General features: G+C 40.6%; 1 protein-coding gene across 3 annotated transcripts in view; it reads left to right on the forward strand.

The window, feature by feature from the left end:
- CACNB2 (calcium voltage-gated channel auxiliary subunit beta 2) overlaps positions 1-23,703 on the forward strand; it is a 422,671-nt gene that overhangs the window by 511 nt on the left and 398,457 nt on the right. For all 3 annotated transcript variants that reach the window (XM_068986884.1, XM_068986886.1, XM_068986885.1), the window contains exon 2: positions 12,595-12,687. In XM_068986884.1, coding sequence (XP_068842985.1) covers positions 12,595-12,687 — 93 coding nt within the window. The remainder of the gene's footprint in view (positions 1-12,594; positions 12,688-23,703) is intronic.

A 23,703-nucleotide genomic window follows, 5' to 3' on the forward strand; every position in this document is an offset into this window, starting at 1 on the left:
CCTGCTCAAGATCGTGAGTCGGGGGTGGGGGGTGCGGGGGGGGTTCTACAACTCTGCTCCGACGCCGACCCTTTTAGACCAGCTCCGAGCCGGGGTGGGAGTAGGGGGCGTGTGATGGGGTGGGAGCGGGCAGGGGGGCGTGGGAGGGGGCGCTCTGCCCCTGCCTCCCCACAAGCAGCTGCGACCCCCCTGGGCACCCGGGCGTTACACCGCTGGGACAGCTCGGCTCCCCTCCTGGCACTGGCCAGGTTTGCCTGGACCCCTCGCTCGCTGCAGAAGAGAGCGAGTTGGGGACGCGAAAGTTTTTATTTTTCCCTTGGTCTTGAAATGTTAGCCATCTCAGAGAGCTCCGAGGCCACCTTCTGATGAGTATTAGCGGTTTCTGGGGAAATTCCGGGTTGCTGCTCGTTGTGAAATAGGAGATGTCAGTTGTAGGCACTGGGCAGTGATAAGGTGGCTTTTACGTAAGGCTTTGGCAGGTACAGTTTGGATTACAGACACCTCCAGTTCTCAGCGGTAAGGAGTCTCTCAACTTTTCTCTTAGCAGGGAAATATTTTAAGACTCCTAACTGGGCTGCTTGGCAAAGAGGTTAGGGTTTCATTTCAAGCATCACTTTGGAGAATGTCTCACCTCTGCTTGCTAGATTGTAAATTGTGGGAAGATTCTATAGTTTTATATTTATGTCAAATTTCCAAGTACATAATTTGTGTACTTTATATTTGTATATGCTGGAGAGAATGCCTTAGTCTTATTTACTGTAGTAAAGTCGGCAGGAGTGGGCCACAGTAATAAAATGTTTGGCTGCTTAATTGTTTTCATAGGTGATAGAAACTGACTGCTTTAGCTATTTTAATACTGTTAATAATGGTAGTTCCAGTGGCATGGTCATGGAGCTTTGTTGAACTTTCTTTATCACTGGGAATTAAAAGTGCAGATTAAAACACACCATTCATTTTGATTTGAAATGCATGAAAAAAAAATGTAGAAACCAATCATTTGTTTAATCAGAAATCCACATCTTTTGTAGAGGAATTCATTCTCTCCTAGAGGTAAGACAGCTAGATTTTAGTCAGCCTTGGGCTGTTAGGCTGCCAAAACCGAGTGGGGACATGTAACTAACAACCTACATTTCCATCTGGCCTCTGCCAATGGGCCTGAATTCTTACCAACACCTGTCACGTTTGTTCTAGGCTCCTGATTTTATCTAGATACTCACTAGGTTAGATGAGAGCAAGAAATGCACTCAGGGACTTCCTTTTTTTTTTTTTTTTTTAGGATGAAGGTCTTAAATATTGATGGAGAAAAGGACTTTTAGAGCCTCTTTTCTCTTTGATCTTCCTTCAGGGTTTTTTGCTTTTTTTTTTTTTTTCCTCTCCAGTTTTTATTCTTATGATAAAAATAGAGTTCCTGAATTCCTGGAGATCAAAGTTAGGGCAAAATAGAAAGCATGACTGCATGCAGATAAGAGACACTAATTTACTTAGTGATTTATGTAGTTAAACGTAAGGCAACAAGTATTTGTGATGTTGCTGCAAACATGGAAATGATTCAGAAAGGAGAAGACGTACTTTCTACCTTCATAGAATGTACATTCCAGTAGCTGCAAGGGTGATGAATGGATGACTATTGTATGGCATGGGGCTCTAAGAGAAATACTGAATCTTAGATGGTTGCTAAGGAAAAGATCACAGATACTCTATTTGGAGTAATCTGTAAGGACTTCATGGAAGAGGTAGCATTCGAGAAAGGATTTGAAGTCTGGGTCAGATTTCCGCAGACTATCAGAGAGATGCTCCAGAGCTCTTCAGGGAGCTATTCTGACTGCCAAGTAACAGCAGTTACAAGTCTGATACATTTGTAATCCCTAGTTTGAAAAGCGTGGACAGGTACAGATTAGAGTTTAGTCAAGCAGAAGTCTGACAAGGCAATTGAGGCCGCATCTTGAAGGCTTTGGGACCTGAAATGTAATGAACAACAAAAAGCCTTGGAAGAGGTTGAGGGAAGGAGCAGAGTGAGAGCTCATGGAGAAGATTCGCCTGGGAGCATGCTGTATGGGAGCTGGGAGTCTCCGGAGTCCAGAGGCAGAGCTGCTGGAGGGGAGACTGATGTAACGGTTTGGACAAGGAGTAATGAGGTCTAACCTGAAAATAGAGAAAAGATAATAGATAGGACAGGACTACGGATGGACACAGTCCAGAGACCCAGTCCATAGGAATTACAAGTGATTGAATGAGAGAGGCAGGGAGGAATGGATAACAGAGGCAGGTAAGAGGCATAAACATTCGGCTGCATCAGCATCCTTCTCCTTGTTCTCCCTTCCAAAAATGAAAGCATTTTCCCCTAAATTGTGTTCATATCACAGCCATTATCTGAGGGAAACATGGCCTTGTTTATTTGATATCTAATAAATCATGTCATCACAGGGCTGTGAAAACTCGGGAAGGCATCTCTTCCATGTCTCCGGGCAGGCTAGGCCAGCAATAAACCACCTGGGGAAAAAAGACTGTCTCTGGAGCATCCCTCTGTTTTGCAACACTGAGTCACTGTAATTCCCCCAAGAAATGGAGTTTTCGTTTGTGGAATCTCTCTCTGTCAGCAGTCATTGGTCTGAAGAATCCTTTCTCTTTCACCTCTGGGTTATACTGCATGTTCTATTTGAACGAAGCAAAAGATCTTTTTTCCTGTCAGAAATCCTGCCAAGGGAGGGGGCACCTTCCTACTCTCTATTCCTAGGAGGTGGTCATAAACAAAATAGATCTATTTCTTACATGAGAAGCAAGTGACAGTCTAACTGCAAATGCTTGAGAGTTTAGATTTAAGCACATCACATCCCTTTTAAGGTAACCTGTTGAACAGTCTCAGTGCAAACTTGGACACAGTCTGCCTCCAAAGTCAAGTTGCTGACCGAACGCTGTCCTTCCAAAACTCCAAATCTGTGCCGTCCACTGCAGTAGCCACTAGTCACATGTGACTTCTGAGCACTTGAGATGTGACTGGTTTGAACTGAGATGTGCTGTACGTGTAAAATACACATTTTAAAAGACATCAAAATATAGACCAAATAAGTAGGCAGGTACAAATCAACTAAAAATGCAGATAACTTAAAAATACAAAATACACGTGACATATATATATGTATACATATATTTAGGTATACTTAGAGGAGGAGGGCAGGAGAAGGCAATGGCACCCCACTCCAGTACTCTTGCCTGGAAAATCCCCTGGACGGAGGAGCCTGGTGGGCTATAGTCCATGGGGTCACTAAGAGTCGGACACAACTGAGTGACTTCACTTTCACTTTTCACTTTCATGCATTGGAGAAGGAAATGGCAACCCACTGCAGTGTTCTTGCCTGGAGAATCCCAGGGATGGGGGAGCCTGGTGGGCTGCCGTCTATGGGGTCGCACAGAGTCGGACACGACTGAAGCGACTTAGCAGCAGCAGAGGAGGAGGGCATGGCAACTCACTCCAGTATTCTTGCCTGGGAAATCCCATGGACAGAGGGGCCTGGCCTGCTACACTGCATAGTGTCACAAAGAATAAGACACAACTGAAGCAACTTAGCATGCACACACATATATACTTATGGCTGATTCACACTGTATGGCAAAACCAGCACAACGTTGTAAAGCAATTATCCTCCAATTGTGTGTGTACTCAGTCAATTAGTTATGTCAGACTCTTTTGTGACTCCATGGACTGCAGCCTGCCAAGCTCCTCTGTCCGTGGAATTTTCCAGGTGGGAATACTGGAGCAAGTTGCCCTTTCTTTCTCCAGGGGATCTTCCAGACCCAGGGATGGAACCCATGTCTTCTGCATTGCAGGTGGATTCTTTACCTCTGTGCCATTGGGGAAGCCATCTTCCAATTAAAAATGAATAAAAAATAAAAATATATATAGAGATGAAGAAATATCAAGGATATTATCTCAATGAAAGTCAATTTCTTTCAGAGGTTCAGAGGAGACCTGTATTTTACAGGAGACCCCTGTTTGATTCTGGGTCTGGAATATCCTCTGGAGAAGGAATAGGCTACCCATTCTAGTGTTCTTGGGCTTCCCTGATGGGTCAGCTGGTAAAGAATCCACCCGCAGTGCGGGAGACCTGAGTTTGATAGTGGGGTTGGGAAGATCCCCTGGAGAAGGGAACAGCTACCCACTCCAGTATTCTGGCCTGGAGAATTCCATGGACTTTACAGTCCACGGAGTCACAAAGAGTTGGACACGATTGAGTGACTAAGCACAGCACAGCACAATGTATCAAAAGTGCAATCACAGGGACACGAAAGTGAAAGTCGCTCAGTCGTGTCTGACTCCTTGCGACCCCATGGACTGCAGCCCACCAGGCTCCTCTGTCAATGGGGATTCTCCAGGCAAGAGTACTGGAGTGGGTTGCATTTCCTCTTCCAGGGGATCTTTTGAACCCAAGTCTCCCAACAGGCGAATTCTTTACCATCTTGACCACTGGATGCCCTTTGATACATTTAGCCAGATACATTATTACAATTCACTTGCTCTGTTGCCTTTTACCATTTTAATAGAACTACTAGAAAATTCCTATTACGTAGGTGACTTTTATTTCTATTGGACAGCATTAGTCTAAAAGCACAGCACTGGGAATTCTCCAGGGAGTTAAACAGATCTGGATGGAGGCTGGGTGGATGCACACTCAGGGTGAAAGGAACTGAGACCAGGATGTAGCAGAGGAGGAAACGGGTGAAGCAAGAGCAGGATCTCAGCACTTAGGCCTCAAAGAGCTGGTAACCAGGACCTCCAATTGCACCTGGAGATGAACGCACAGTAAGCAGAGGGCCTGTTTGTTTTGCTCCTGGCAACGAAACCCGGCTGGCTCCACCCCATCCGAGTTTGCCAGATGCTTCTCAAGCACATTGTCTAATACAGCCTGGTCAGGGCAATATCCTGAATCCTGCAGCAGGGTGCTTTATGTGAAAAGAGCAGCAGCTTTTCCCCCAGGTCAGTACCACTTTCCACAGACTTTTTGGGGTCCGAGGTTCAGTTCAGCCTTTGCAGCCTCTTCGCATAATGGACTTGGGTCCTGGGCTTCCATATCTTGCCCCTCTAACCTTGCTTGTCTAACCCTTGCTCCCAGCCTCCGTCACTTGCCTCTCTGATGGGATTTTGTTCTGGCATTGCCTGGGCGAAATTTACAAACCTGCTCATCGGGATTTCTGAGTGCGTTTTAAACCTCAAAACATAATATCTGTCTATCTGAGTGACTGGAAATTTAGTTGGTTTTGTGGTTTTATGTTCCTATTCTATTTTCCTTTTATGTAAAGAATTAGTTTACCTGTTGCTCTATTTGGTTGCATTGAATTATATAGTCTGTTGCCTTAGTCCTTTTAAGAAAAGCTGAGTATGGGATGAATTGGGAGATTGGAATTGACATCTACACACTATTGATACTATGCATAAAATAGATAATTAATGAGAACCTACTGTAAAGCACAGTAGGTTCAGTGCTCTGTGGTGACCTAAATGGGAAGGAAATCCAAAAATGAGTGAATGTAAGTATACATATAGCTGATTTATTTGGCTGTACAGTAGAAACTAGCACAACACTGTAAAGCAATTATACTCAAATAAAAAGAGAGAGAAGCTGAGCAAAATATGTTAATCCTGTGTGTGTAAAGAATTAGCCCTCCTAGATTTTGTGACTGTGGGGACTTGTCTTGGTCCTGCCAAGAGTTTATGGCACAACATGGACTTTCACAATGACAGGGAGTTCAGATTAATTATGACACCACTTAAGTGACTGGGGCTGTCTCAATAGTTCTTTCCAAACATGGCTGGAGGTAAACTGTGAAGAAGGTAAGCTTGGCCCTTGACCATCTCCCGCCCTGGCCTTGTCTCCTCTCCCTTCTCTACCTGAAGAGCTCTATTTATTCTGTTTCTTGATTCCTTTCTGGTTTTGTGTAAACCAATGCATATGGAGAATTTGCTCTCTTCCCTTTTCTAGGGAGGAGATATCTCACTGCCTTCTCTCCTAGTAAAGGACCTGATAGCCTTGTTCACCCAAAACTGATGGTAAATGAGGATATTAACTGTCTGAGTCCTCTCCATGGAGTTTTGGTTGCCTTTGCTTCAGACCCTAAAATGAGGAAAGTCCGCATTTGGAAGGGATAAATAGCAGTGAATGCTGATCAAGAGGGCCGGAAACTAATTTCAGGTTATCAGCATTATGCTCACAGGGAGCAGTTCATAGGGAGGAAAACTGTTACCTTATTCATCAACCAGAGAAGCTGACATCTTCAAAACTATTCCCAAGGGCCACCAAGCCAACTTTGTGTGCAAAACTGGGCTATAGTGTCTAGTTAACTGGTGTCTGCTGTAATTAACTACCGTCTGCTTCCAATCATACAGAGATTAGGTTTCAATGATCTGTGGACATGTGACCATTTGCTGAGTTTAAGATTGCAATCCAACTTTAAAAGTTATTTAGTATCAAAGAAAACAGTCTTTCAGACGAAGATGATCTTAACATAATCTTGGTGAATGGTGGATATCTTTTTAATGTCATTCATATATTTGTGGTAATTTCTTAAATTTTTTCTGGTTTCTGAAATGTTACTTGTCTACTGTTTTAGGAGAGGTAATTTATTTTTTATTTTTGTATTGGGGGTATAGTTGCTTTACAACATTATGTTAGTTTCTACTGCAGAGCAAAGTGAATCAGCTATATATATACATAGATCACTTCCCACCTCCCCCTATTCCACCCCTCTAGGTTGTCACAGAGCACCGAGCTGAGCTTCCTGTGTTATACAGCAACTTCCCACTAGCAATCTATTTTACACAGAGTATATATGGGGGTTTCCCAGGTGGCTCAGTGGTCAAGAATCACCTGCCAAGCAGGAGATGCGGGTTCCATCTCTGGGTTGGGAAGATCCCTTGGAGAAGTAAGTGGCAACCCGCTCCAGTGTTCTTGCCTGGGAAATCCCATGGACAGATGAGCCTGGCAGGCTACAGTACAGAGGGTTGCAAAAGAGTCGGACACAATTTAGTAACTAAAACAACAACAGTGTACATATATCAATCCCAATCTCCCAGTTCATCCCTCCTTTGCCCCCCACTGCCATGTCTCTGTTCCTGCCTGCAAATAGATTCATGTGTACCATTTTCTAGATTCTCTCTATATGTTTAATATATGGTATTTGGTTTTGTCTTTCTAACTTATATCACTGTGTATGACAGACTCTTGACCCACCCACATGCCTACAATTGACCCAGTTTCATTCCTTTTTATGTCTGAATAGTCGTCCCTGGTAGATATGTGCCATATCTTCTTCTTTACCCATTGACCTGCCCATGGACATTTAGGTTGCTTCCATGTTCTGGCTGTTGTAAATTGTGCTGCAATGAACATTGAGGTGCATGTGTCTTTTTTAATAATGGGTCTTTTTCAGGGTATGTTCCTAGTAATGGCACTGCTGGGTCACATGGTAGTTCTATTTTTAATTTTTTAAAGAACCTTCATACTGTTCTCCATAGTGGCTGCATCAACATACATTCCCACCAACAGTGTCGGAGGGTCCCCTTTGCGCCACACCCTCTCCATTTATTGTTTGTGGACTTTTCATTGATGGCCATTCTGACCAGTGTGAGGGGATACATTATTGTAGTTTTGATCTGCATTTCTGTAATAATGAGTGATGTTGTACACAGTTTTCTTTTTTTCCTATTTGCTGTGGTTGACGTCGCTGGTTTTATTAAGCTATGTGCGTGCTCTGTGGTGTCCGACTCTTTGTGACCCCATGGACTGTAGCCTGCCAGGCTCCTCTGTCCATGGGATTTCCCAGGCAAGAATACTGAAGTGGGTTGCCATTTCCTTATTAAGCTAATATAACTATTAATAAGAGGCAATGAGTGGACATTAGTGACTTTTAGACTGTAGGGATGTATCCTAGAGAGTATTATGGGTTACACTTGGCACTCTTGACAGCCCGGCCGTGTTCTCTTCCTTTACATCCTGAAACTCTATTAATCATTTCATATATTTAATAGCAGATGTTTAGATACTTAGTGTTGCTAAAAAAATTTAGAAACCCCATTGCTCATAAAAGTAGCTGCATTTGAAGTAGCCAGTTAAGAAAACTATACTTCTTTTCCAAGTTTAGGCAGCTACATATTTGAATACTTATTCTTTCCTGTCTTTTACCATTTGGGTGAGGGTTGGCCTTCAGTTTTTTTCTTTTTTTTTTAATTCCTTCATCTGAAACAGTCTGATCCTCACTTTCCAGAATTTTGAATAACTTATATAGATGACATTTTAGTAAGTTAGACTCAATTTTAAATATGTATGCAACTTAATGTAGCTTCATTTGGGAATGATAGTATTAATTTTCACTAACCTTTTTAAAAGCATGTAAAGATGGACTATTAGCTTTGCAAAAGTTGCTTTAATTATTTTCTTCTTGATCCTGGATATTGTTATAGGAAATAACTCATTATTGAAGCATCACTCAACAGTTACATTTTTTTTAAAAAGGAGATTATAAGAGAGAAAGTACTGCTGAAATTAGTAAATAGAAGTGTAATTAAGCATATCTATTTTAACTTTTAGTAAACATATATAATGAATAAGAACTTGCTTTAACACTGTTAAGCAGAAACACTTTGAATAAATCATCCCTCATACATTTAAGTGATTGAAGGAAAAGATATTTTTTCTCAGTACTATCACCAGGGGACTTTCCTGGTGGTCCAGTGGTTAAGATTCCACACTTCTAGTGCAGAGGACATGGGTTCGATCCCTAGCCAGGGAACTAAGGTCTCACATGTCGTATGGCCAAAAAAAAAAAAAATTAAATTATCACCAGTTTGTGTGCAATTCAGTATGCCATCTTTTTTTAAGTGTATCAGCTGTATCTTAGTACAGTTGAAACCTATAATAATCCAACTTGGATACATGGCATTTGTAGCTAAGTACACCTGAAATAATGTTTATGAACAGTGTCCCCAGGGGCCAGGAAAAATTAAAATGACTTTTTAAATGTGTTTCATTTTTTGCAGAGAACAGCAGCCTCCCCTGGGACTGGCTGTCTTAAATATTGTGTGGTTCTCACAGTGCCTGCTGGGCAGTGTCAGCAGCCATGAAAAAAGCTTATACTCCAAAGCAGCTGAATAGTAAAAACATATTTATCATTAAAAATCCAAAATAAATGATAATGGTATGACTTCAAAGCAGCTTTTTCCACCCATGTCCAAACAATGCTGTTGGGACACGAACAGCATTTGGGATGATAGAATATTTTGTTTTTATTCTCAAAGATAATTTATACTCCAAATGAAGCTACATAGTAAATTTAACATAGATCTGCCCTCACCTTCCCTCAAGGAAATATGTTAGGCTTTAAAACTGCTTTCAAGGTAATAAGTATTTTACCACATGGAATAATATAAAAAATTTATTTTTTAATTTTAAGGAGACTTTCAAACTTTCACATTGCTAGGCCTTGGAAGACACTTCTGTGCGAACCTTTCCATAATAGTTGGAAAAGGAAGAACATTGTTGAAAGAATGTTATTTTTCAACAGTTTACTGCATAATGTTTACAAAAGTAAGAAGAATATGCTGTTACGTGAAGAGAACCTTGTATTATGAAAGCCCAGCCTAGATTGTCTTTCCTTTTATGAAGTCGAGAGTTAATTAAATGCCATGGAAACACATTTGTATTATATAAATCCCTTCAGTACTTGGAAGAGAACAAACATATTTAAGGCAAATTTTTGCTTTAAAATTATACCACCCCTCTCACTGATTGCAAATTCATCTAAATTACTCATAACACAAATGTTTGTAAGAGATTTCAGCTTGCCTAAGTGCTATGTATATTATGGTTTATATTTCTATTTTAATGAAAACCATATGAATGTGTAAAATATAACAAAAGTAGCATTTTCAAAACCCGAACATGGTGATTTTAAAAAAGCAAATTTTGTTAATTCTGATCATCCAGTGAAGTCTCTGTGGGCCTTCTAAACACATAATACATTTTAGCCCAATTTTTCTCCACCCTTGTCACCCTAATGTGGGTGTCACATTTTATAATATTATTTTGAGCCCTTATCATGTGCTAGGTCTTACAGTAAATGTTATCAATACATTCCTTCATTTAATACCTAAAACCACCTAGAAGGTAAGTCTTACTATTTTAAGGATGAGAAGACTGAGGTTTAGCGAGGTTAAGAAAGTTGCTCAAGGTCTTCAGGATTCCTGCCTGTGTCTATTTACCTGTAAAGCTCAGTGCTGAGCTATTTTTGACTTACATTTTCATCTGTGATCTTCTCAGCACCTTTATTCCTGCCTAGAATTAACCATAGATGAATGTATAGTTTATTCTCAGTGCTCTGAAAGTAAGCTGTGGGTATAGTTTTAAAAAAAGGAAGGTCCTTTGTAGGTGTTTGTGCTCGGCTTTATCCTACTACTGAGACAAACTGTCTTACCTTTAACATCCTGTTCTTAAATGCTTACTACCGCTACTTATTATTACAAGTCCATACAATCTATTTTTCTTGCCTTCCCAGCAGAACAGTTGAGTGATTAAAGAGCAGGCTTTTGAGATGAACAAGGTCCTGCTATATAGCACAGGGAACCATCTTCAATATACTGTGATAAACCATCATAGAAAAGAATATAAAAAATAATATATATGTGTGTGTATATATATATATACACACATATATAACTGAGTCACTTTGCTGTACAGCAGAAAGTAACACAGCATTGTAAATCAACTATATTTTAAAAAAATTAAAAAAAAAATAAACTGGTGAAAACCATGCTTTTCCAGAACAGTTCCTCAGAGCTGTCTGAGAAGCTGTCTTTCAGGCTGTAGTTCTCAGCGGCTCAAATAAAACTCTTTTCTATTCCTATTAACAAAAGAACAAGCTTTTCACATCATATTCAAACATTACAACAATGGGCCAGAAAAATTGTACAAAATGTTTTAATTTCATGTAATTCACTACCACTTCCATAGCTCTTTCGACATCTCCCAAAACCAATCTCTAAATCCATACAATATGAAGAATTGACACTGCTTCATTCATATTTCATCTAGATTTATCAACCTATACTAATCTATCTATATGTAAAGGTAGTCAGAATTTATATTGTAAAGGTTCCTGAGCCATCATGTGCAAGGACCACACCAATATAGGAATACCTGTGGAATTACAAATTAAAACATGAAAAGAACCAAAAAGGGGCTGTTCAGCACTGCTGGGAAACAGTATTTCATTATGCTTTCAAACCATGGTGCTGGAGAAGACTCTTGAGAGTCCCTTGGGCAACAAGGAGATCAAACCAGTCAATCCTAATGGAAATCGACCCTGAATATTCATTGGAAGGACTGATCCCGAAGCTGAAGCTCCAATAATCTGGCCACCTGATGTGAAGAGCTGACTCACTGGAAAAGACCCCGATGCTGGGAAAGATTGAGGATAGGAGAAGGAGGCGACAACGGACGAGTTGGTTGGATGGCATCATCGACTCTATGGACATGAGTTTGAGCAAACTCCGGGAGATAGTGGAGGACAGAGGAGCCTGGCATGCTGCAGTCCGTGGGGTCACAAACAGTCAGACGTAACTGAGTGACTGACCAGCAAGAGCTGCATTCATCTCTCTGAAGGGTTTTGACAAGTTGCTTTCCTCTCACAGTAATTTTGCCCCAGTCCCTCCTACACGTAAATGTTTATTTTTTTAAATGTATTATCTTTAGTGGCCTCTGCCTCTTGACCAGAGATATGCTAACAGAGCTTAAATTATTTTAATTCGACAGTTGTTGTAGTTGTTTAGTCACTAAGTCATGACCAACTCTTTTGTGACGCCATGGACTTGCAGCCGGCCAGGCTCCTCTGTCCGTGGGCTTTCTCGGGGAAGAATACTGGAGTGGGCTGCCATTTCTTTCTCTAGAGTATCTTGCCAACCCAGGGACTGAACTTGCATCTCCTGCATTGGCAGGCAGATTCTTTACCACTGAGCCATCAGGGAAGCCCAATTCACCACTATGAAATGCTTTCTCTAGAACCCTCTCCTCCCTATAAAGTCACTGATTTGAAATAAATATTTGTGATTCCACCAATCACTTTTTAAAACACGTTATTTTATTGAAGTATAGTTGACTTACAATGTTGTGTTAATTTCTGCTATACAGCAAAGTGATTTAGTTATGTACATACATACATTCTTTTTCATCTTTTCTATTATGTTGAATAGAGGATGTTGAATATAGTTCCCTGTGCTGCGCAGTAGGACCTTGTCATTTATCCATCCTGTATATGAGTTTGCATCTGCTAACCCCAGACTCTCACTCCATTTTCTCCCCAACCTGCCTCCCTGGGCAACCGCAAGTCTGTTCTCTCTGTGAGTCTGTTTCATAGACATGTTCATTTGTGTCCTATTTTAGATTCCACATATAAGTGGAATATGTTTGGTCTCCAGTAACTTTTTAATCGTGCTCATGTGATGGCAATTTATCCCTTGTCTTGATCTAGAACATTTTCTGGACGTAGGTCTAGATTCCTGTGTGAGGGTCTAATAATAATCTCATTTGTCTTTGGTTTTCTTTTTTGTAGTCATATGGAAAAGGAGCCAGAAGGAAAAACAGATTTAAAGGATCCGATGGGAGCACTTCTTCTGACACTACCTCAAATAGCTTCGTTCGTCAGGTAAAGGAGCTTTTTAATTCACAGTTTGAAGAAGTCTATGAAAATGAATTCAGTTTAGTTTTTTTAAGAGGTGGTTTTAACAGTGTCATCCCTGTGATTTATATAGTCTTATTGTACTTACTTTTAATTGAAGTGATATTGTTCCATTGAATGTCACAGTCATTCGTTGTTCAGTCACTAAGTCATGTCTGATTCTTTGTGACCCCACGAACTGCACCACACCAGGCTTCCTTGTCCTTCATAATCTCTCAGAGTTGGCTCAAACTCATATCCATTGAGTCTTTGATGCTATCTAACCATCTCATCCTTTGTCGCCCCCTTCTCCTCTTGCCTTCAGTCTTTCCCAGCTTCAGGGTCTTTTCCAGTGAGTCAGTGCTTCACATCAGGTGGCCAAAATATTGGAGCTTCTTAATTAATATATTTAAATTTTAAGTGAGACTATATGTTGTAATTACATTCTTTCCCAGCACGTTGGGGAAAGAGAAATGCAAACTTCATTACAAAGGATTTCTTCATAACAGAGTGAACTCCTGTAGAAATGATTCCAGGTTTGGGGGTTCATTGGGGAAGTGAAAGTGGTGGTAGGGGTTGGGGGTGGCAGGCATCCATACCACCTGCTCTGAGTTGAGAAAAGGGTGTTCCTCCAGCTGGAGTTTTTTTCTTCCCATATGGGGCTTGGCTTGGAAAAGAGATTAGCCCTGCTCTTGAAAAGGCTGAGGGTACTGAGGTCAAATAAAGCACAGGGTATCTTGGAGTCGTAATTGAAACTGCCTTTGGAGACAAAGCCTTTGTCTCAGTTCACTTGGATTCTTGCTCAGGAGTTTGAAACTGCCCCTAAGCAGTGTCAGGATCCCTAACATCAAAACACTCTTGTCCTCGGTTACATAAAGAAGGCAACCAGATCTCTGAGGACAATAGGTTACAGGTGAGGCTAAAGTCTCATCAGATATAGGTACACGAGCATCTTAAGCTGATGCTTGTCAGTGGCAGGGGAAATGTGGGAGGAGCTTGCTAGGGTGACTGCTCTCCCGGCGCAAGGACCTCCCTTTTAGTTAGGCTCATAAATCATCTCTTGTCTGTGAGATCTCACTCCAGGAGATGATTGGCCGCCACGAGCGCTGCGCCATCTCTGTTGGAAAGGAAACCATTTCCTCACCACTTTTCGGGTCCTTTCCCCTTGTCTTTCCCCCAAGTTAGTTAGCGCACCTGTTCAGCCCAAACATGTTGACCTGTTACGTTCATGGGGACTTTGTTTTTGGCTGGTCGCTGCCTCCTTCCACTTTTCCGACACAGACAAAGGATGACCCGAGTTCAGCCATCTGCTCCCTGCATCAAAGGCACCGACGGTAAGTCTGAGTAACCTCAGTAACTTTCCAGGCAACTGGAAAAACTTTGGTTCTGGTCTCTGCAACCTGGGATATATTTTGGTTGCAGAAAGGTAGAAAAAGAGAGCTGTTTAAGAAGGAGTGGAACTTTTGTGGCTCAGAGACATTGAGAAAGGAAGATGAAGCTACGTGAGGGGCCACATTCTGATGGTGGCAGAGTTGCTGGGCAGGGTGTGATGGGCACTAAGGGGGTGTGTGTTGGCCTGAGGTTGTCGTGGGCAGAATTCAGGTGTTCTGGGTCTGAGTGGAGAGCCTCAATCTTGGCTTAGGTGAGCCCCTTAAAGGAAAATCACCCAAGGCCTTTCCCATTTCAAGCCTCCATATTCTGCCTTTGGGACTGGGAGATTGACCCTGGAGGGCTAGAATCCACACTCTGAGTAATCATCTCAAGACTGAAGACTGAAGGATCTGAAGCAAAAAGAAATAAGCTTCTTAGGAAACAGAGGCTACAGCAAAGCCCTGCGGAGTGACAGGTAGCTGGTCAAAATTGCACGGAAAGAAAAACTGCAGTGTTTCTAGTGAGCAAAGATACTGTGATAGAAATAAATTGGGACTCATTGAACTCTAAAAATGTCTTTTTAAGACAGTTGTTGGGCACCATTTTCCATTTGTCCCTTTGACTCTGAATTCTCCTTTCATGAAGTTTTGGTAACTTAATCCATAGGGATTGCTACACTGCATATAGTAACTGGACTTTGTTTTTCCTTCCGATAACTTCCTTTTGCGTTGTGTTCTTGGTGATATATGAGATTATGTGCATGAAACAGTTATAAATGATAAAGAGAGCTACCAAGTGACTTAGTATTAATTTAAATATATATTTCCAAAGCACATGTGAGCATGTAAGCAGATTGGAAAAAAGACTATCCTAAAAGTTTGTCTTCTTGAAATAAAGGTTTAGCTGTTTGAATCTCAGTGTAATGAGGTGCTTGCTGTGACCTAGATTTGGGGTATAATTATATAGGCATCATGAACCCCAAGGTGCCCCGTTGATCCTGTCACAGAAGGATAACCAGGATCTTTGGCAAGAATGCTGAGTCAGGCACTATATTTTTCCTTGGATGATTTATTCTCTATTCCATTAGAATCACGTTCATATTTTGCGACCATTTGAAAATAAGCATAAGTCACCCTGGCATTACTAAATATTTAATAGATTAAAGTTTCACTGGAGGATTTGCAGAAATGCGGGGTAGGTGGTAACAATAAGTATGTGTTATGTTAAATCATTTGAAAGTACTCCTTTTCAATGTTTCCTTCTTATCATGTGTAGTTGTTTTGTTAAACAGGTGACCCATATCTATTATTCATTACTTGTCTGTGGCAAGAGTTCGTGTATAATCGGTATTGGAATGGTGTATTGTCAATAAAACCAGGTTCTATTTAAAAATATAATTAGGTTTTTTCCCTGTCCTTGAATTAAAAATAATTTCCATGTAATTTTGAAAACCTTACAAACTGTATATGATGAAGACTTTAAAGTACTTGGGAAACATCTGGTACTTTGAGGTGGTCTTAAAGATAATGAGATTTAAATATTTTAGAGGTTGAAAATGTGAACATTTTACATAAAGAAAAGTATTCTTTTTTTTTTTAATTGAGAGTGTCAGAGAGTTTATTATAGATTGAATTGGGAACCCTCCCAGAGTTCATAGGTTGAAGCCCTAATTGCCGATGTGACTGTACTTGGCAGTTAAGGTAGTAAAGAGGTAATTAAGGAAGGCAATGGCACCCCACTCCAGTACTCTTGCCTGGAAAATCCCATGGAATGAGGAGCCTGATAGGCTGCAGTCCATGGGATCGCTACGAGTCGGACACGACTGAGCGACTTCACTTTCACTTTTCACCTTCATGCATTGGAGAAGGAAATGGCAACCCACTCCAGTGTTCTTGCTTGGAGAATCCCAGGGACGGGGGAGCCTGGTGGGCTGCCGTCTCTGGGGTCACACAGAGTCGGACATGACTGAAGCGACTCAGCAGCAGCAGCAGCAGCAGCAGCAGCAGAGGTCATAAGAGTGGGGACCTAATCTGATGCCCCTGTAAAGAAGATGCCCCAAGAATGTGCGTGCACAAGAAATAGGCCATTGGGAGGACAGTGGGGAGAAGGTAGGTGTCCCTGAGCCAAGAAGAGAGATCTTAGCAGCCAACAACCCTGCCAGCACCCTGACCTTGAACTTCCAGCCTCCAGACTGTGAGAAAATACATTTCTGTTGTTCTGTTATGGCAGCCCTAGTAAACTAATACAATTATCTACATATGTAGACAGTTGGGCTTGAAAGTAGATCTATTTTTTCTTTGAAAAATATTATTTTTAATTTTAATATAATTTTAAAAGGTTTTTAAAAATAACTGTAAAAGGCTTATTTTTAACTTTAAAAATTTTAATGTTTAAACATTCTTGGGAATTCCCTGGTAGTCCATGGTTAGTACTCAGCATTTTCATTGCTGAGGAACTAGGTTCAATCCCTGGTTCGAGAACAAAGATCCCACAAGCTGAATGGTGCAGCCCAAACAAAAATTTTAATTAAAAAGATAATCAGCATTCTTATTGATATGTAACATACATACTGAAAAATACACAAATTGTAAGTGTTCAGTCTGAGATCTCACAAAGTGAACCAACTGCCAGGTCAAGAACTAGGTATCAGTATTACTAGCACCCAAGATGCCCCCTTGGACCTCTATCAGTAATTCTTCCTTCATGCTAAAGGTAAGCAAGCATTGTCCCTCCTTCTGAGACCATAATTCACTTGGCCTCTTTTGTGGATTTTGTATAAACGGAGTTATTTTCTGACTAAATTCTTTCACTCGACCTTACCATTGTTATATTCATCTATGTTGTATGTTTCAATAACTGGCTCATTTTCCTTGCTGTATAGTATTTCGTTGGGTGAACATGCCACAATTGGTTTATCTCCCCTGCTGTTGCTGGACTTTGAGTCATTTCCAGTTGGGGTTATTGAGAGCCATGCTGTGACATGCATTCCTGTATCTTCCTGTGATCTTATATGTGAATACATTGTTGTTCATTGAATAGACTGCTGGGTTATATGTGCAGCTCGAGTAAATACTGCAGGACATTTATCCAAAGGGATGAACCAATTTGCACTCACTCAAGCAGTGGAGGACAGTATTTGTTGTTTCATAGTTTCACCCACACTTGGTATTGTCAATGATTTTTCATTTCAGTCATTCTTACAACAGACAGAGCAGTCATAGCTCATTGTGGTATTAATATCCATGTCCTTGGTAACAAAGCCACAGTTTACCTGTGGCTGGATCTAGGGTGCATTGTGTGATATAAATATGTGTCATTGTGTGGCATATGCTTATAAATGTATGAAGAAGTGAAGTCGCTCAGTCCTGTCTGACTCTTTGCAACCCCATGGACTATAGTCTACCAGGCTCCTCTGTCCATGGAATTTTCCAGGCACGAATACTGGAGTGGGTTGACATTTCCTTCTCCAGGGGCTCTTCCCAACCCAGGAATCGAACCCAGGTCTCCTGCATTGTATGCAGACACTTTTACCATCTGAGCCACTAGGGAAGTCTGTAATTTATAATACATTTGCATATATAAATGTATATGTAATATGTATTATAAAATATATAAATATATATATATAAATTTAGAATCTGAACAATCATATGAGAGTATTTTGTTACTCTCTATGGTAAATGGCCCATTAGTCATTGTAATCAGGCCTATTTGTTGAAAAATTAAAAATAGCTATTTGTTGGAAAATTAGAACTATTGGAATATGTTGGAACATATTGAAATATGTTAGCAGATGAGAAGGAAAGAAGGCTACAAGTAAAAAGGTAAAAGCATGGTTTCTTTTCCCAAACTTTTAGTTGTATATTTCTGACCATCATGTGTTTGTGTTGCTCTAAGTAATTCAGCTTCCCTCATAGCTCGGTTGGTAAAGAATCTGCCTGCAATGCAGGAGGCCCGGGTTCGATTCCTGGGTTGGAAAGATGCCCTGGAGAAGGAACTGGCAACCTACTCAAGTATTCTTGCCTAGAGGATCCCTACGGACAGAAGAGGCTGGCAGGCTACAGTCCGCAAGAGTCTGCGGACACGACTTAGCGACTAAACCACCACCAAATAATTCTTTCAGAAGGTTCATTAGTCTTAAGGAGCGATTGCTTATAGGTATGTTTCTACTTTAGGTCCACAAACAGGATAGCAGCTACTGTAAAAGAACTTAACTTTTCTAGATCAGAACACCATTGTGTTGGGTGACCAGTTCACCCTAAGCTAACCAAATAACGCAGCTTCTGGTTCTTCAAAATCATCGACCTATTTAAAGTCCATGATATTCCAAAGATGGGGATGAGAGGCTCTTTCCCTCATGAGCTTAGTTCATTTCTCCCAGGACATGGTTTCCATGCTGAAGCTCAGGGAAGGGTCTGAGTTCTGATCAGTGAGTATCACTGTTCACTGAGGTTCACATCACAGTCGTGGTCCACACAGATTGTTGGCTGTATGTGAGACTGATATCAGTGGGGCTTCCCATGGGCTGTGTAAGGTTCTACTCTGTGTAAGGTTGTTGCGAAGTAGCAGCCTAGATGACCTTGGATATCGTATATTTCAAAGATTGAACTCCTTTTCGGAAACTGCAAGGAGGAACATCAATTAGAAGGAAAGTTAACTGTGGTTGATCTGTTTGCTTTTTCAGTCTCATTCCTTTGTGTTGTAGTTAAAATGTTACCGAGATGCAAGATAGTTTCACCACGTACTGAACTTAGAATTTCCATAGTTCTATGTTATATAAATTATGATGGTAGCAAATTTATATCAAAGGTTTTTCTTCAAGAAGAAGATTCATTTTTATTGTCAGTTTGACTTTCTTTGTAAATAGGTATGGGCATGGGAGACAGGCTAAACATTTATAGAAAATGCCAGCGAAGGTATTTTTGACTAGTTAGAATTCACCCCTAGATATGATTAGCTTACTTCTTGGGAACTTTAACACGTGTAAAAAAGTATGATGGTAACTAGGTGAAATGAGGCAGGAAGAGAAGGTTTTTAAAATGGAGGAGCTTAGATGCTCAGATGTGGGTCTGCCATTTCAGAGGTCATTTGTGTTAGTATGTGGTGCATAATTAACGCTGTGTTAAAGTATCTGCTGTTTATAGCCTATGTTTGGAAAAAGTACTTTCTGTAATTTACAGGGAAGGTATTTTGTATCTTCCTTCTACAATGGATGGTGCATCTACAGTCTAGTTTCATCTTCCCACTGACTAGAACCCATATTTGCATGGCAGATTTTCCAAGTTTGGATGGAAAGATGTTTAGTGTTATAGGATAAAGATGTTCTTGCTTCACAAGTGCCATACCAGCCTTTTAAAAAGTGAGTTTATACCAACCTGGACATTTGTTTCAATAAATTTTTGATATTCATTTAAAAAAAGAGAGAAGCAGGATGGTGATAAGAGCCTGGGCTCTGAAGCCAGTCTGAGTCTGGATTCTGCCTCTGTTATTTACTAGCTGGCCCCTGGACTAGTGGCTTCATCTCTGTGTACTCAGCATCCTCATCTGGGAAATAGTGGCCGCATCAAAAGTTGGTTGTAAGGATCACATGAGTGAAAACTGGTAAATTGCTTAGAACGGTACCTGCTGCCTAGTTAATACTGTTTAGTTGTTGTTCAGTTACTAAGTCAGGACTCTTTGTGACTCCATGGACTGCAGCACACCAGGCTCCTCTGTCCTCCACTGTTGCCCAGGATTTGTTCAAATTCACGTCCATAGAGTCAGTGATGCTATCTAACCATCTTGTCCTCTGCCACCCTTTTCTCCTTTTGCCTTCAATCTTTCTCAGCATCAGGGTCTTTTCCAGTGAGTTGGCTCTTTGCTCAGTGAGGTGGCCAAAGGATTGGAGTTTCAGCTTCAGCATCAGTCCTTCCAGTGAATGTTCAGGGTTGATTTCCATTAGGATTGATTGGTTTGACCTTGCTGTCCAAGGGGCTCTCAAGAGTCTTCTCCAGCACCAGACTTCGAAAGCATCAATTCTTTGGTGCTCGGCCTTCTTTATGAAATACTATTTAAGAGTTTATTGTTCTTACTTATAAACACTATTCCATATTTAGAACATTAGTTAAAACCTGAGTAAGAAATAGACCATGGCAGAGGAAATGATAATGGTTGTTGACTGTTATGGTTATTTACCGTATATTCTATCTATAGCTCCATTTTACAAATGAGACAAATAAGACCCAGAGAGGTAACTCATCCACAGTCACATGACAAGTAAGGTTGGAATCCAGGGGGCTGATTCTGCATCTGTGCTGTCACTGATGATGCTACACTCCTTTGTAACAAAGGTCAAAATGAAAATCAGTTGCAAGTGCTTCCTTCTTTCAACCAAAGAATACGTGGAGAAAGATTCCTACCAGATTTTTTAGGATGAATCCAAAGGTATTCTCTTAACTTCCTTCCTTATAGGAAGGTGAGGATGTTACTAGCATTGTCAGTTTTCCCCAGCATCATGATTTTAAAAAGAAGACAGTAAGTGTCATTTACCTCTTCTTTCCTCAAAAGTTGCTCAGATTCCCAGTTGGTGTCACCATTTTTGCACACTGTCACTCTTACTGATCCCTGAGAAGTATGATTGGAAGAGTGGCTATTTTTTCCTTCCTACTACAAAAGTCACAGAAACAGGCACTTTTTGGAATTGCAAAAGTCCATTTTTTTCCCTCAGTTTTTGAAAAGATAAATTTGAAAATGAACTCAACTCTGAATCACCTGCAGTATCATGCCATTGGTTTTGAGGTTTAACTGAGGCTGATGTTAGCCCATAAATCATTCTTACTGTGAATCTGGGTAAAGTTAGACACGTATACAGCACCTGGGTTTAACATCAGACTCTTAAAAAAAATTTTTTTTGGTTCATTAGGGCCTGTGCTTTGTGAATAGGCACTTTAATTTTAATTTACTAAGGGGTGAAAAGTGTTAAACATGACTTAAAGGCACCATAATTAGAATTAATGAAGATTCTTGCTCAGAGTGTTCATGTCCTAAAAGTTATTTAATATATCAAGCTGTGGTTATCTTGGATTTATTATTAAGATAATTAAGTTATCCAGGCTGTCTTTGATTATAGTATAAACTCTTTGTACTCTTTGGCTGTGTGCTGTGAACAGATCCATCAATAAGAGAACTTCATTTCTCATAATAAACCTGGAAAAGCTACAGTTGTTAAAATCCTTTGCATTTCGTGCCCAGCATAAATTTCTAGTTGATGATGATAATTAAGTTTTCATAAAAATTGGCTGTTTCCTCCCAACTTAATCTAAAGAAAGGAAAAAAAAAAACCTGAGTTCTGTTGTCAGAGATGGAGAGGGAGAGAGAAGAGGAGAGCTGGTCATTTATTTTTACATCAGTACCTAAGCAAGTAAATTAATTTACTGGAAGAAAAATAGGAGGGTAGAAGCAGCAAGGCCTGCTGGCATTGAAGGATAGAACATTTGTGCTGTTCTTTTTAGGAGATTGTGCAAGAATGGCTAACTGTATAAATTATTGGATTCTGCCAAGGTCAGGAGGAACTATGTACATCTGCAAGGAAGTGCTAGTCATCAAAGTGAAAAGCAGCTTGTGAGGGGTGGAACTGCTTCTTCAGTCCCATTACTTCTCTCTTCTACCCTCTTCTCTTCTTCCTCTCTTGATAATTCTTCATTTTCTTAAAGACATGTTCTCCCTGGCTATGTTTATGTACCTGGCAGTATTCCTAGGATGAACACCAAATGATAAGGGGATAACTGCCAGCTAGCTTTATTTTAATGATCCCTCAGCCTGGCAGCTTTCATTCAGGGTTCAGGGTACCCCATCCTCCGAACTATCGGCTGTACTCTGCCAAATGTATCCAGGACTCACCAGCTCTTCCCACCTAATTTTTATAGGCCACCCTAGAGTACCAGCTGGGCTTCCCTGGTGGCTCAGATGGTAAAGAATCTGCCTGCAATGCAGGAGACCTAGGTTCAATCCCTGGGTTGGGAAGATCCCTTGGAGAAGGGAATGGCTACCCACTCCAGTATTCTTGCCTGGAGAATTCCATGGGTAGAGGAACCGGGCGGGCTATAGTCCATAGGGTCACAAAGAGTTGGACACAACTGAGTGACTAACGCACACAAGAGTACCAACTAGAGTCCTTTGTGCAGAAAGTTGAACCTTAGAAATCAACAAGTATTCTTGCACTTTGTAAGAAGCATCATTATTTGGAGGGAGTGGGTAGGAGGAGGTTCAAGGGGAAGAACTTTGCAACTAATCTTGGATTTTGCTCATCAACCTGTGTATGCTGCAACTGTCAGGAAGTAATCCTGTCTCGTATAAGGGCTTCCAGGATACAAATCAGGATGACAAAATGGAATGAACCACACATTTAACAGAAGGTTGCATGACGCTTTTCGGAACACGGTATTCTAAACACATTCCATTGCTTTCCAGTACCATGTTCTTGGAGCTGCTATTTTAGACCTTTTCTTCGTTCCGATTGGCTTTAAATATGAATGATTAATCACAGAGACACACAGTCTATTTTTTAGTTTTGTTTTGCAGAAGACAGATTAAACTGTGATAATGATTACAGACTCCAGGCCTGTGTGGACTGATATGTTTAAGGTTGGGTAAATCTCTCAGCCCTGAAATACTGGCTTGTTGCCGTGTTAGGCTGTATTCATCACAAACACAACTATAAATACTAATGCAGTAGATTTATTGCCACTGTGATTTCCTGTAAATGTCTTTATATCTTATTAAGCATTCATTTAGATTTTGTGAATGGCAGAATTGGTTCTAAGTTCTCTTAAGAACTCTTCTTAAATATGGCAGTATAAAAATATTGAGCCTTAAAAAATGTTCACTGTCCTTTCCATGGTATATGCCTTTATGTTACTGAGAATGTTGTACATTTTTCTTTGAGTTGACATAAGTAATTTAGAAAGTATTTTTTAAAGTTTGATTTTGCACTTCAACAAATCACTAGCCTTAACGTGTCTTTTTAAAAAATTTATTTTGAATTAGAGGATGATTGGTGTACAATATGGTCTTGGTTTCTGCCATACATCAGCATGAATCAGCCACAGGTATACATATGTTCCTCCCTCTTGAACCTCCCTCCCATCTGCACCCATCCCACTCCTCTAGGTAGTCACAAAGCACCAGATTGAGTTCCCTGCGTCATACAGCAAATTCCCACGGGCTGTTTTACAGATGGTAATGTATATGTTTCCATGCTACTCTCTCATTCATCCCACCATCTCCTTCCCCCACTGTGTCCACAGTTCTGTTCTCTGTCTGCATCTCCATTGCTTCCTTGCAAACTGGCTCATCAATCTTTTTGAAGATGCTTTTTGTAGGGGAACAAGGGCATGGTTCTATACCAGTCTTCCTCATTTTCAGTTTGTTTTCATGTATTTGGAACACTTACCCTGTAAACTAGGTATGATTAAGGTTCCTCATTATTAGAATAATTTTGTGGATTGACAGTTTTTTATCTTTGCCTATCTTTTCCCCACAGAGTTAAAAATACCAGTTTACAACCCAGAATCATTTCTGCAGGTGTTCTGAGACTTTAGACTCTGAGATACGTTTCAAATTATAATATACTTTCCTTTTATGCCCCATTTTCTT

The sequence above is a fragment of the Capricornis sumatraensis genome, chromosome 15 (genome assembly GCF_032405125.1).
Source record: "Capricornis sumatraensis isolate serow.1 chromosome 15, serow.2, whole genome shotgun sequence".
NCBI classification, from domain to species: Eukaryota; Metazoa; Chordata; class Mammalia; order Artiodactyla; family Bovidae; genus Capricornis; species Capricornis sumatraensis.